Raw genomic sequence first — 15,586 nt, forward strand, 5'->3', positions numbered from 1 at the left:
AACATTGGCTGGAAACAGATGCTCACCAGGGTCCACAGGAACTATCACAACTACAAGAAATCCAAGTTCACACCACACTGTTTCATGCCAGAAATTACACAGTACTATTCAAAACCAAAGCTCCTACATTAACCTGGCAATGTATTTACTCTACAGATGAATACTGACACACCCAATACTTACTGCAGCTGGAAGTATTTATTGTAGCACATTTACAATGTGTAAGCATTCAGACAGAACATGTTTAGTGTCCTCTGCAGCATTATACATTGTCACACACAGCTACAGCAATGTTGCTCACAAATGCAAGTTCCCTAAAATATGCTTCCCTTTGGTTTTTTATTCTGCTCCTGGAGTGAATAGTCTATAGAAGATAAGGCATCCATTAAATGGCATCACAATCAACAAAGTATATAAACTAAATTGTCAAAACTGATCTTTTGTAAAAGCTAATGTTTCAGCCAGCCACTGACAGTAGCAGGTTATTAGGTTGGTAGGAAGCATTCAGTTTCTAAGGTGTGGAGAGATATGAGTCTCAGAGACATATCTCCTGTGTATTTAACTTAGTTTAGACTTCAGGTTTCCAGACTTGTATACCAGAGGAAGATTTCAAGTTTAAAAAAAATAGATATTTTGAAAGTGCTTTTGTCTGATTTTTCCTTTAAAAACATAAGCTGAACACTGTAACTGATCCTGCCCAGTGCTCAATACATGAGAACATTTCTCCCTTCAACTCATCCCTCGAATTTCAGTTCAGCCTGGCATATCCCAGGCTCTCTGAGAATAGACTGCCACTTACATCCAGTGGTACTTCTGTTTAAAGAAATATTTATTTTATGCTTTCAGATATATTTGAATGGCCTGTGTATCAAGTCACTGTAATGACTCCAAAAACAAATTACTCCAAATTTCATAGTATTTATTTTTACTGTGAGTGCAAATGGACAAAAAATGCTGAGGGCTCTAGAGTGAGCATTCTTTCAGTAACAGGTCAGCCTTAGACAGATAATGCCTGCAGTACTGAGGGCTAGGTTGGTGTTCAAAGCTGAAGTTGTCCACCATTAGTTCTACTTATAGTTGAAAGTTACTACATTTATATTCTACTGTTATAATCTAGCCAAGTCTCTGAACACAGACAGGTTTTTATGCCCTTTGCATTCTAGCACAATTTAACAGAGGAAACAAATAGAATAAAACTAATAAAAACCAATTCCCAAACCCCCTGAACTAGCAGTGAGTATCTAATCAAAAAGTCTGTAACTTTAGCACAAACTTCTGCCACAGGCTTACACTGTTTTTTGAGAAAAGCAAATTAAGTCTTTAGAGATAAAGTTTTCCACCAGTTCCATTGTCCAGTTCTTGCAATGTGTGCTGCTTCAAAGCCTCCATGATAAACTCCCACAATCCATTAAATACGTTCACCACAACCTGTGCAAGAGAGGAGGAGGAAGTTGTCAGGTACATGCATCAAAATAATAGTTTTACTGTACAAAATGCAACTGCACTATTACTAGTTTCACATTTATTGATAAGAAACTGCTATGAACCACCAGAAAACATTTTGAACATGAGACTGCTCTTCTAGGTGCCTGATCCCCACTGCACAGACAGTGGGAAAATTATTACATCCCTACCCTGTTCTGCCTTATGCTGGTTTTCTTGTCTGGTTAAACTGAGAGGTGTGTGCAGAAAAGGAAATATTAACATGACCATGCCCTTTACCCAGGAGCAAGATGCCCTGCTCTGCTTCATCCCACACTTTTATCTCCAGTAAGACACTTGGTCAAAACAGGGGCTGGCTCAGGGCAGGCTCTGTCATCTCCCTGCTCCAAAATATGTCCCCATCTCCTCCCTCTCATAGATATATTCTATCAGGCACATAACAATACAGTCCACCAGAAAGGCCCAATACCAAGGAGTTGCAAATGCCTTTGATCATTTTAACCAAGCAGCAAATAATTTTCAGCTCCCCCACCAAAAGGCCCTTCAGCAAGGAAGATTCGAGGTTGCTGCCAGCCAGGTTAAATATAAACCATGTATCCTGCAATCAGTATTCCTGAAGAAACACATCTTCAAATAACTGGAGCATTTTCTCTCCATAATGGAAGTTAGGCAATGTTTTCCAAGTGCTGTGATAGTATCTCAAACTGCATGCTGTCTTAAAACCTTGACAAGCTGATTTTCTCCCCAAGTTTCAGGTCTGTTACCTGCACAAGGTGTCATTAAAAAGTGGATAAGAACACACTGAAGGAGTTCTCTAAGTCCTGCCTGTTGCAGTGAGTGCAGGAAATGTTAATGCCTACACATTACACAGATGGGGTTCCCAAGTTGCTGCATATATTATCTAACTTTCTGTATAATTTTTCACAAGTTAAATGATTCTTAATTTAGAAGTTTCCTTGCATCTTCTAAGAAATTTGTTGGCTGCAGACATTTTGCTGAAGTGCTCTGTTCATTAGAAATAGCTTGGGATTTTCGTGTGTGGTTCCCCACCCCCTCCAACTTCCCCTAAAATTTAAGTACTTTTCACAAACATTGTACCAGGGACATTTTATAGTGTGTTGCTTTTGCATATACCATAATAGATAATTTTAATATAGATACATACCATTACAACAACAGAAGAGAGATGCAGAACTTTCCTCCTCTAGCCTGTACCTGCCAGAGTTTGGTGAGTCTTTGCACTGTGATATAAATCTCTGAAGTTCTGTCTCTGGAAAGCCATCTTGCTGGTAGTGCTAAAGATTGATACTTAGTTAAACCTTTAATCTACAATAACCCAGATTCTCCCCAGAGCACTATTCAGACACCGTTCAAGTCTAAAATTAGAAGATTCACAGAACCTAATGTGAAAATACTGCTTTTTAGTAGACACTTAGCTTCCATTGGAGCAGAAAAACAGACAGACTTTTTCAGAAAAACAAAGTAGAGAGGGATTAAAAACCCTCCTGTCATCACTTTGCACCTTCAAAAGTAGTCACTATATTTATTCTTTATATTGGCATGCACTGCAAGTTAAAGTATTGAGGGAGATGAGAGTTTTGACAGCACCAATCTTGCACTGTTTTTCCAAATGAACAGTCTGTGCTTACCTTGACTGTTTCATATGTATCTGTAATGAGTGCAATGAAGAGACTCAGCACCATATAGATGAACAGACTGATGAAGGAGTAGAGGTAGATCCTACTGAATAACCAAACCAAGTAACTCTTCTGCTGCATTTGTGCAAAGGTGGCAAACATGTCATCTCCATTGATCAATGAAAAAAGGCATTCAGAAACCATGTTCAGACTGCGAAACTATAGAGGAGGGAAGAAGACAAGGACATGTGTCACTGCTTTATTTGGACACAAAGACTGTACATAACATGAAGATATACAGCTGATGACTGGCTGCCTCAGATCTCTTCCTACACCCAAGGGATGACAAGGTGCAAACAGTAAAACATCTGCGGTACAAGCAAAGTTGGTCACCTCCTATACATATTCAATTCAGATGAGCAAATTTCTCTTTTAAAAGAGATAAGCATAATGTCTCCAAAGTTTTAGTCTGATACCAGTGTTCTGCAAAATGGAAATTATTTCTTAAAATATCAGCATGTGATTGGGAGTCACAGCAGCTTCCACTTCTGACTCGGAGCTTTCATAACTTGAGGAAAGTCTGATTGAGTCATGGAAGTCAGACTCCTCAAACAGAGCAGCGTCATGTTGAAGATGCACTATTTTTATATTAAGGGAAGACTTGACATGGAGAACTAGAAAAAAACAACAGTAATCTCTCATTCTGTTATTCAAGTTGTCTTTTTTCATGGTCAGTACATTACCTTCACATGGTATGGTCCCAGTACAATCCATCCACAGAAGCAATAGCCCAGGTAGATCATAGCAGCGCAGCAGCAGAACCTCATTACGTTGGGTAATGCTGCTCGCAGTGTTAGGATGAGAAGCTGCACAAAGCAATGCAAACAATTAGAATTCAACCAGATTCTTCTTCCAGTCCTCTTATAGCAACAAACAGAATAAATACCAACAGTATGAAGATCCCAGGAGATCCTTACATTATACTTCTGAAAGAAACCTAGGTAGCGAATGACTCCAAGCCACACAAGCATAGTGGATATTCCTAGGAGTATGCTACAGACATCATAACTTGTCAGACTCTAAAAAAAAGCAAGAGAAGAAACAAAGAAAAAGTAAGAAAGGAAAAAAATATTGTAACAAGTGACAGGTTATAAATTTTGATTCCCATTACTACAAAGATTTGTTAACAAACCTTTTTCCTTTGGCAAACTCTCCCAGTTAGAAATTAGTTTGAGGCAATATACATCAGAGAGCAGTCTCACCAAGGAGCAGGGACACTTTTAAGTGCAACTCATTACACATGCCTTTACCCACAGCTGTTTGTAAAACAGATTCTGACAAGATGAGGTTTATTTGCAAGGCCAAGAGTGCAGATGCACTGCAGAAGCAGAGACACCTCCTCTGTACCCTGCTCACCAAGATCTGCAGTGGCACTGCAAACATTTTTGTGCTGTTTCCAGGCTTGCAGCAACTGCTTCTGGAATCTGCATTGACAGACTCCTCAGAGCATCCTAGGAATCTCCCCACTGCATCCCAATGGACAATGTAGACATGACACAGAGCAAAGAAGGTTCTTCCAGTATGTAGGAAAAGCTGCTTGTAAAAATTAGCATGACTTGTCAGCAATGCTCAGATAAATACTCAGCAGGATCTTCTTAGCTAGTTGGGAACTATGAGGTATAGAAAGCTATCAAGGAGAAGACTAACTAACTTCTAATTAATTCTAACCACCAAACTTGTATTTATTGGCACTTTGCTGGTTTTTCCACCTTTACATACTGGCCTGTTTTCATCCAAGTTAGCATATATTCTGCTCCTGAGCTGCACCTCTACTCTGACATGGATCGTGACAGCTTACTTGAATACGAAGTTTTCATTTTTTTCTGTTTCTATTCTCCTAAGAATAAAATATAAACAATAAATATTGGCAATGGATATTGGCTAATCTCTTCTATCAGCACAATTCATTTAGAGCTTGACAAGAAACAAATTTAGGCTACTTTAATGTGAACTTGTTATTCAACCACTTTCATACAGTAACATGGAACAAGATCTTATTATGGTCCACAAGGCTTGCAAAATGAAGCTAAAGTACCTGTAGAGAGGACTTCTAGTAAAATACTCTTTTAGAAAAGAAACATATATCAATAGATGTATTTATAATATAAGATACAGGAACACCAAATGCAAGATCTTATTCCACTCTTGTTCTCTTCTTTGCTTCTCCCAAAGCAGGAGGGAGCTATCTCTTATCTTAGCCAACTTCCTCACAGCTTCTTTCTACTCTTAGCGAGTTTATAGGTCTTGTGGTAAGATAGAGCAATTTGTACAGGGTGTTTGTGATAGTGAAGCTGTCAGCAGATGGATTTCAGACCCATCCTTTCCTCACCACTGTCCAAAGTCCCCTGTGTTGCAATGTCACACTTCAAAGTCTGCTACAGATTTTGTGAAGAACGATATTATCTCAACACCAGAGTGCTTCAGGATAGCATATTAAAATATTTTTTCTTCCTTAATTCTGTCTGCACATAATGTTTTACAAGTTTTGGGTTTTGTCCATATCAAGTTTATTTCAGAAACTGAAAGCCCAGAACCTGCTGTGGCTGACTGTTACATACATGCTGGAAAACAGAAGCTGGGAAAGCAGCAAAGTGATGTTTAAGGAGAGAGACTCTGTGTTAATTAAACATTTGTAAACAGAGTTCCAAAAGTTACATGTTAAATTTTAAAAAATCCATTACATGAGCTAACATAAGTGAGGAAGAGAGGAAGTGAACAGTCACACTTTCAGAGATGAAGTTCATTTTATTCCTCAGAGCCACACGGAGCAAAGGTAATTTAGAACTATAATATATAGTGATATTTGGAGTTTTTAAATCTTGCTATTAGAAACAACATGCATCAGTAACAATTCTGGAGGAGAAGATAGAGTTTTAAAATTTCATTCCACTCAGAAGCAAGTACAGCCAGCCTAAAGTCCTCTGAGAGATTTAAACCTAGTTGGGACAGAAACAGTTTTGCTTCCACCTGATAGTGTGAAAAGCTTACCTTAGCTTGTATCTCCATCTTTAGAGTTGATCCAACAATAGTTAGGACATCACTAACCATAATCAGGATGTACCATCCATTGACAAATTCCATTTGATCACTGAAAGATACTTCTTTCTTATAATAATATAGAAAAAACCTTACAAATTCCTAGGGGAAAGGACGAAAGAAAACAGTTAATTTGGCTTACACAAGACAAGACTTTACAAAGAAGGAGTTATACCCACCCTTTGGAGCCAAATTCCTTTAATCACTGATCGTGTGCAAAGGATCAATGAAGCCAGACAAGTCAATATGACAAAAGCATCGAAGATCATCATATAATGAGTGTTCTTCTGTACTGCAAGAACAAAAATGTGCATGTTTATAGTGAATTTAATCTTGTTGGCCATCTTGAGTACTGAAGTAAAAATCAAGTTTTGGTGTTGACTATATTTATACAACTGAATTAAGAAAAATCTTAGCATTTTTCTGACTAAAGTTTATCTGACATATTTTCACAAGAGACATAAGTGCATCTGCACTACAGATACCACTTCAACAAATTTAGGAGTGTTGATACCACATCAAAAATATACCAGAGTATGAGTGCTTCTTACAACCAGAGTGTGAGTGCTTCTTACAACCCTGCAGAATCAGAGGTGAGAATTAATCATTTTACTGGGACTGGAATGGCCTTTGGAGTGATAGAACGTCTCGATTTTTTTTTTTTTTTAAATCCTAGCAACTTTATAACAAGTATCTTCTCTTTCAGACCAGTATTTCACAATGAGATAGTTTTTCTGTCCCAGAGAAGTGCAGATAACTTACACTGCTGTTCAGCTAGCCAAGATCAACATTGAGTAAGACATGAGTTCTCCATCTCTTATGTTACTGAAATTCACAATCTAATGTTGAACATTGCACCAAATCTGTTTGTTTGTTTCTTGATTTTTATCCCTACCATACAGCTGAAAATAAGTGTCACAGAATAAAGATTAGATTCTTAATGCTAAAAGAATGGTGGTTTGAGAAAAAAAAAATCAAACTTGCAAGAACATGGACCAATTCTACAAAATGGGCTACTGAAGTTCTAGTTGACTTCACAAACTGCACTTCTCAGAAAAAGCCCACCCAGTACTTCCTTGTTATACTGCTGCCATTGAAGATGGTTTTGCCGTATAGTGCAGAACAGCAGCAAGCCGTTATTGTCCAGCTGCGGTCATTACCTTCCTGCCTTTCCCTGGGCTGCAGAGCACCAGAGAGCACTGCGGGAGATGTTTTTGGGTAGCGCTGGAGGCAAACTTGGTCACCCAACGCGGGCATTGGGGCAGCGCCGCCTGCTGGGCACAGCTGGCACGGCAGGCGGCAGCCCAGAGCCCCGCGCTGCGCTGCGGGATGAGCTCCTTCAATCCCCATCATTAACTGCACTCTGATCTTTACACAAACAACAGAGCTCCTTTTGCACTACCAGCTCTTCGTTTCCAAGCATAGGCAAAGCAACGGGGAATGGGGAAAAGTAGGGAAAAGGACCTGGTTCATCCTATTGCACAGAGGAATCTAAAGTCCGGGGAAGTTTCTAACTATCAAGGAGAGAATTTTTGCTAATGAAAAAAGATGGTGTTTTGGCCAGGCCAAATAGCTGCCAACAAAGGTGGCTCACTCTTGTGAGTCACTATACAAGAAATGTAGCCATATTGTGCACCTCAGTTATAGCCAAATACACAGCAAACAACATTTAAACAACAATAAGAAGCGTTTCTAGCCATTCCACTCCTGCAAGCCTTAGCAATAATGCTTCCTTATCTTTCCTGGTGCTAAGTCCTGAAATAAGAGTAAATCAGTTTCAACTTTCCACCACTATCATGTGTCCTGTTGCCTGGTGCTAGAACAGTTCACAACCCTGCCTGAAGAAATGAGCAGCATAAATTTAGTAGCCAAAGATAGAACAATATACGGTGAGGCATGGAAATTTTTTGGTTTGACATTATCAATGGTGCAAGCTTTGAGAACTGCTACAAAAAGTAATGGTGTGGCTGGATTCCCAGGATTTCAGATCAGAGGTTGAAGAACAACACTTTCTTAGAAAATCAGGATTTAGAGTGCACATGCTAGAGATTGATTGTCAATGATGCCTCATCTTTTAATAAAGAAAAATGTTAACAAACATTGTGCTAGTGGACAAAATTTCAGCATGAAAATTTGAACACATTTATGTCACTTACTTGATCCAGAAACATGCCAGTCTTTACATTCTCTGATTGCTATGTCATTGTCTAGACTTATTTTAATTCTTCCACTGTGTGCTTTATTATCAAACACGATCTGTATTAAAAACAAAAACAAATGAAAAAAGATGCATGTCCTTATAACTTTAAACAATTACATATATAGCCTGCTGTATTATTAAGCCTGCATAATGATCCAGAATAATTCTCCTAGGAGGGAAGTTATAAAAATTCTTAAAGCTTAAAGTAATTTTCCGAAATTTATCCTCAAACAAATGCTGTCAACGTGAAAGAAAAATCTGATGAACCTTGCCACAAATTTCTTGATCAACTAGTTACTAGGTGAAATTCTTTTAAACTACATTCTCCTTCCTCTATGATCTGGAAACAACTTTCCTCAGAAGTATCTCAACAAAGAGAAGAGATTTTCACTTTCATTATACTTCAGATGGATTAGAGCACAAGTGGCTGTAAGCCAAGCAAGTGCTTCAGGACCACATCAGGAGCACTTAAAGCTCAGCCTCCCACAGTCACAAATGCTGGTTATTTACAGAGGACACTACACCAGAACAGAGTAATCCAGGCACCACTGACCCAGTGGTACTCAACTCTTCAGGAAATATCTGTGCTTTCTTTGTGCAGTAAACCAGCAAGTCAGTTTCTGGTTTTGAACAGAAAGGCACATGGCAGGCTTCCACATACCCTCAGAGTGAAATCGTAACAGTCAGGGAGCTCGTGGTGCCGAACGGTCTGGAGGTTGATTGCCTTCAGATTGAACATGAGCTGCACTGCAACCAGCCTGCAACAGAGCTTCAGATTAGCCTGCCAGGGGGAAAATGCACCAATACCCTAATGCAGGAGGTGCTCATTCCTCCTCACCTGGGGAAATCCAGAGTGAGATTCAAATTGTGCTTTCCCATTGTTGTGTTGTCTAACGAAGTCGTTGGCTCAATGTACAAGCAGTCTGGAATGGATAAGGACTCACAACAATATCTCATGGATTATCAGGTTCTTTAACCGTAATCTGCCTGTCCCACTCCCGAGGCTGTTATGAGCTGTTGGCTACACCAGACAAGATAGCATGCTTGAGTGAGGAGTCATCTGAGAAGCCAACTGACAAATACACTGGCTTCCTTGAATACCAGCCAAGATATTCATCATAAATTCACAGGGAAGGCTCCTGAAATTAGCCCCAAATACTTGCATTAGGTGGTCATCAGTACTAATGGCTCATCACTTATTTGTGGCATTAGACACTGGAGATGAGGGCTAGAGGTTACCTACACAGTACTTTTCTTACCAATTTTGGCTGGTAGTAAGTTCAATACAGATCATGTGAGAAGACTATACAGTGCTGTAAAGTTTTCCAAATAATTTATCAAAAACTTGGGGTCCCTCCTCCCAAAGTACTGATAAAATAGATTAGGTTCATCACCAGTCACAATCTCTGGGTCTATATCAAAGGTGTCATTTCCAGGACAGATGATTCCTCGCTTGTAGAACTGCTGACAAACAGCCAGAGGTGTCTCTTCTGCCCCTCTCTTCTCATAAGCATGATTTCCAACAGAGATGTTGGGCAGCTGGAGGTACTAAAGTTCAGAAGAAACAAACCAACTTAAATGACAATAAAACTGTTAGACTCTGAGGGAAAAAAACAAAACAAAGCAAACCTAGATGTGTTTGGATCTGTGTTATAATCCATCTCTTTTATTTAAGAGGTCACCTAAAGAACTGTGAAACCTAAACTACGCAACAGCTAAGTCCTCAAATATTTTAAGGTATTTGACAAAAACACTAAGTCCAGGATTTGGATCTAAATACCTTTTTGCTTATTATGTTTTTGTCTTTACAATCCTTACTACAAAGCCTAATTTGTTACTTGCAAAGAATTCTGCCTCAGATCCAAGGACTGCTTTTAGTGTAGAACTAGTACACTGATTAGCATTAAGGATGTCACCACAGTACAATGCTCCAGCAATGACAGAAAACCTAAATGAGTTGATGCTTTAGTCCTAAGCAATTGACACAGAAGTTCAATTCAAGAAGAGGTACGCAGGCAAAGATCACATATACTGTATACATTGCAGCAACAATCCCTACCTGGTTTATTGCAAAGAATATCTGGTCATAGACATCTGTTTGTGTGTATACAGCGTAGGTATCATCCATTCTGTCCGTATATCCTTTTAAGAAGAGATGTTTGAATGCAACAGTGTTCTCTTCTTTGAAGGCAACCACCATTTGATTGCTCAATCCAAAAACTACCAGCTGAAAAAGACATTTATATTTCCTGTTCAAAGACAAAGTTGAGTTCTGAATCAACATATGAATCCTGTCTTAAAAACAAACAGCTAGTCTTTTGTCACACTGGTAGACATGGCAATTATACAGGCTGCTCCATTTCACAGCTGGCCAAAAGAAAGTTTGACTTTGGGAAAGCACTGAGTTTCAAGAATGTGCCTTTAACATGTTTACAGCATCTTGGCCATTTTTACAAAGAAAGTGATACAATCTCAAGTTCGAGCTCCCTATATACTGTTACACATGCTTTGTTAGTTCAGCCTGGTGTCAATTGACTTGCCCTGGGGGAATATCGTTGTTCCTCAGCCGAAAAGGCAGGAGGAGACTTAACAAGACCCCCCTTTGAAGTCCTTACTCCAGTGCACAAAAGGCAAATTGAGGACAACTCAGGAAAACAAACTTCTCTCAATCAAGTTTCAGTGAAAAGTGCTTTGAGAATAACTGGGCAAAGCTGCACTTGTAATAGGATAACACCTTAAGCTGGTAAAAAGAAAATATATTGGAACCATTCATGAAAAGTGAGCACAAAACTCTGTTAGCTATTCTCCAGACTGGAAAAGGGTTTAGACGTACATGATGTACTGTTTCTGGGAGCTCACAATTCTCTTGACTATTGTTTCAAATCTGGTGTCAGGTGTATCGTGAAGAAACTCATCAGAGATAAGTCTGAATCATTAGTCTACAGATTAGTTTTATGGCCATGATGCAAACTGGATATGCAGGTTTTGATAAGGGTAACTCAGTTACAGAGATGCTGAAACGCTCTGTAGGCAAGCTCAGCATGCTCTGCACACAGGAATACACCAGCAAACACTGCTAAGATTGAATTAACTACAGACAGATTTTCTCTGAAAATACTAAATCAGTATTCATTTCCTTCTTATTTGGATTCTTCCATAATCAAATTTTGCTTTTAGTTGCAAAATGGGAGAGATGACAATCAGAGAATTATAGCACATTTCAAAACAATGCAGTAAGGGACACAAACATGCTGCCAGATGCACAGCAGGAGAACTCTTATTTCTGCAGTTTGTGCCATCATTCCTGCAACCATGAAAAACATCCTTTTCTATATGTGTATTGTCATAACACTGACTCGACCATAAAGGGAAATCACACGTGGGCAACTCTGAAGAATCATCATCTGAGGCATTAGAAAGGTTTTATGAAAAACCTTCTTCGGCCTTAACCACAGGATTTTGAGAAAAACAATTGCGTTTTGGGCAGCAGATAAATGTGTTTTATGAAATCTGTGGTGCAAGGCTGGGTGAGAGGAAGAGGGAAGGAGAATTTCTGAGGTTTTTTTTCAATGCAAGAGTTTGTATACCATATGCAAGATATAAGCAAACATCATGAAAGGTGACCAGTTTCAGTTCTTGTCACTGTGATACTGAAACAGAAATTACTTTTCCTTCCCTCAAACACAACAGTGAAGCAGATCTTGGGGTAACAGATGTGTAGGGATGCCATCCTTTGTGGGTAAAATGGGAGAGAAAAAGAAAAGGGAAAAGTCAAGTTGAGCCCTTACACATGGTTCCTTTCATCTGTACTCCTAGGAAAGCTGGTTTTTTCAGTTCATAGTTTAATGAGAAGATTATGCCACCTGAGATCTAAACTATGTATATGCAAATAAGACAATTTTGCAATCTATACTTTCCCTTTCTCTTCACCACACCATGAATAGCATGTCACCTGCATTAATTTGACTTCCCATAGGCTGAATCCCTGCTTCCATAGGTACTCACCTGAACTGTAACCATTAATATTTTGAGTAACTGTATCCCAAGTTTCCAAGGCTTTCTGCCCCGGGCCCAAAATTTTTCGCATGGGTTCATGAAGAAAAATTTTAACTTCCTTCTAAGCTGGTCTTCCAAAAGACCCTCCTGTGATACTGATGAGTGTCGTTTGTAGCTGCAAAGGTTTTCATCGTCATGAGCACTGCAGCTGCTCACAGACACGTCAGGATTTTCCATTTCTGAAAAGAAAAACAGTCCTTGTCAATTGAAAAACATGCAAGCATCGATATAGTAGCACCAGATCAGTCTGCACTAACAACCTGGACTCCAAAGATATTTATCTTCTGTGAAAGGCACTTGCACATTACATGGAATTTCAGACCTTTCTCACATTATTGCACATGTTCTGCAGAACTCCAAGAAAAATTTGGGCAAGTTCGTAAACTTGCAGCTAGATTGCCAGGACACTCATTTAATAGTGGAATTTCTGTCCATCTGGAATTACAGGGGCACTTCCTGGAAACTTCCTCTCTCACTTGACAACAACAGCATATATGCAAGACATCCTGACTCAAGAAGAGCACCAAAAGCCTCTCATGAGCATTCCCTCTTCTGGAAAAATTATCTACTCTTGTAGCTAGTATTTTCCTCCACACCCACAAGCCTATGTCCAGTCCCTGAAAGAAATGGAATTTTCAAGACAGACAACAGTTTTCTTATAAGTTAGTATTTAGCATTGTTCTCTCTTGGAAATGAAGACGGAGCATGACCGATTGCAATTCAGATAAATTACCTGAGAGCATTAACTGGTCATTTACCAGGATTAGGTCTATTTCTTTGGCCATAAAAGACCCAATGCAAACCAACAGTGATCATGAACCAGACAAAAAGATCAAGAGGTAATTGAATCACGATTAGCCGAAGAGGCTCATATTTGAGTTGAATATAAGGGGGAAAGATTAGATGAGAATCTTCCAAACATGGTTTGAGACATTGCTCTGCATAGTATTCAGCATGTTTAGATTTTGATCTGTTACTAAATTCACTGATTCCCAAACATTTTATAAATGCTTTGTAAAATATTTAAGAGGTAGCCAGGAATACTTATTTCAGATAAAAGATTGATGACATTAAGAACCAAGAAGACAGCCTAGGCTGTGACTAATGATGTGCCTTATTAGACAGAATATTTTTGATTCCTGTAAGAATAGTTTTTTTTACAACTCAAACACAAAATCATCTAGATTGATTTTTACACGTCCAGTCACATCCAGTCTCCTCCAGCAGCTCCTGCACACACCAGAACAAAAGTCTGTTTCAGATATGATTCGAGACCTTCAATTTCCCCTATTGTCAGGGAAGGCAAGGAAAGTTTTGAGTCAGCAGTTTAACACTAAGAACAAGCCCATACAGAGGGTTAAAAAAGTTCAGCTCCCGTTTTATCAGACTCCCATTATCCTGCAGGACACAGTACAGTATGCTGTGGTTTCTGCTCATCTTTCTCACAGCTGATCCAGCATTTCTAAAATTAAGCCCTACTCTGACACCGCAATAGTCCCGTCAATATATGTGATGGATTGAAAAAAAACAAAAAACCCCCAACAAACAAACAAAAAACCCAAGCCCACTTCTGGTTCTCCCGGTGGGCTTGAGACGCCGTTCCAGACAAGCGCAGCCCCGTGCTCCCCCGCAAGCCGGGCCGAGGTCTCGGCAGCCGGGGCCATCCCAGCCGGGCCGTCACTGCGGGCCGAGCCCTTCCCTCAGCCGCCCTCCCTGCCCACCGCGGGCTGCCGCAGCCTGGCGGATGGCACAGGAACGGACGAGGAGCCCCCCGCATCCGCATCCCCACCCCCGGCCCGGCCGGAGCTCGGAGCCGCTGTCCCTCCCCGGCTCGGCTCCCCTTTGCCGTGGCACCCCCAGGCCGAAGGCCGGGGGCCGAGAGCGCACCCCGCCCCCTGCTCCCCGCTGTGAAAAGCTCCCGCGTACCTGCCACCCGCGCCGGGTCCTGCCGCTGCCCGGCCTCCGGGGGCTGCTGCCGCCGCGGGGCGGCCGTGGGAGCGCGGAGCCCGCAGCCCGGGGCCCGCACCGGGAGCCGCCGGCCGCCCCCCGCTCCCTGCCGGCTCCGCTTCGCTGGGCGGGGGAGCGCGGCCTCCGGCAGCCCGCCCGGCCCCTGGGCTGGGCTGTGCCGTGCGGGGCTGGGCTGTGCCGGGCTAGGCTCTGCCGTGCGGGGCTGTGCAGTGCCGTGCCGGGCTAGGCTCTGCTGTGCAGGGCTGTGCTGTGCTAGGCTCTGCTATGCAGGGCTGTGCTGTGCTGTGCCGTGCAGTGCTGTGCTGTGCTAGGCTCTGCTATGCGGGGCTGTGCTGTGCCGTGCTGTGCCGGGCTGTGCTGTGCTAGGCTCTGCTCTGCGGGGCTGTGCCGTGCACACCGGCACCCGCGGCCTCTGACACCTGGTGCTGCACATCCCCCTCCTGCCGCACGTGACGGGCGGCTCTCCCCGCTGTAACACACCTGCTATAGGATGGCAATGCCGGCTCCAGATTTAATGACCTAGGCTTCTCCACCAGGGAAAATAATGTTTATGTTATAAGTAGCTCTGTCGCACCCGTCATAAAAACACCCCGACCAGCCAAACGAAAAAAAACCACAAAAATCCCTTTCAAGTCACAGAGCTGTAGTTATGAAGGGTAGCTAGTGGTACAGTGAACTGAGTGGAATGACTGACACGCTTAAGTCATTCCACTTATACATAAACTATCAAAGTTATTAACTGAACTTCAAAGAGAACAGACTCCTGCCTTGGGTCACTGCACTGCGAAATGACCCCTTTGGCATTGCTGCCTGACAAGATGATAAATCTCAGGTTATAAATGGGTCCAGCCTTCAGCTGCCTAACTCGTGCTGCGAGCACCACTCTGAACACTGGTATAAAACGAGAAGGTGAAATAAGGCCAAGACCAAAACAAGGAGCGCAGGAGGCATTTTGAGAAAGGGAACTTCCTGGCTTTACAGATTGAAACGGAAGACAGAAGGAACTCTCCTGCTTGCCGTTAGAAGGGCTGGATGGACCTCGGAGCGGCACCAAGGACCAGCACTGAGTGCTCTGCACGGAGAGAAAGATACTCCGGGGCTCCTGTGTTTTACATTGCAGCAAGGCAAACTAAATTATTTTTATGCATCCAAAATACAAAAGATACAGAATACAAATCTTCATATT

General features: G+C 41.4%; 1 protein-coding gene across 4 annotated transcripts in view; it reads right to left on the minus strand.

The window, feature by feature from the left end:
* Positions 1-176: 176 nt before the first annotated feature.
* MCOLN3 (mucolipin TRP cation channel 3) overlaps positions 177-15,586 on the minus strand; it is a 44,245-nt gene continuing 28,835 nt past the window's right edge. Inside the window, exons 1-14 of one of the 4 annotated variants that reach the window (XM_085067982.1) lie at positions 14,359-14,696; positions 12,382-12,611; positions 10,436-10,603; positions 9,771-9,924; positions 9,215-9,299; positions 9,038-9,134; positions 8,333-8,432; positions 6,356-6,468; positions 6,129-6,278; positions 4,058-4,159; positions 3,824-3,946; positions 3,093-3,299; positions 2,609-2,738; positions 177-1,428 (exon numbers count right to left, since the gene is read on the minus strand). In XM_085067982.1, coding sequence (XP_084924108.1) covers positions 1,409-1,428; positions 2,609-2,738; positions 3,093-3,299; positions 3,824-3,946; positions 4,058-4,159; positions 6,129-6,278; positions 6,356-6,468; positions 8,333-8,432; positions 9,038-9,134; positions 9,215-9,299; positions 9,771-9,924; positions 10,436-10,603; positions 12,382-12,609 — 1,677 coding nt within the window. In that variant the 5' untranslated portion in view covers positions 12,610-12,611; positions 14,359-14,696 and the 3' untranslated portion in view covers positions 177-1,408. The other 3 variants (XM_085067981.1, XM_085067984.1, XM_085067983.1) reach the window with 3 other exon arrangements.

Source organism: Lichenostomus cassidix, chromosome 8 (assembly GCF_008360975.1).
Source record: "Lichenostomus cassidix isolate B80296 chromosome 8, HeHo_3.0, whole genome shotgun sequence".
In the NCBI taxonomy this organism is placed as follows: domain Eukaryota; kingdom Metazoa; phylum Chordata; class Aves; order Passeriformes; family Meliphagidae; genus Lichenostomus; species Lichenostomus cassidix.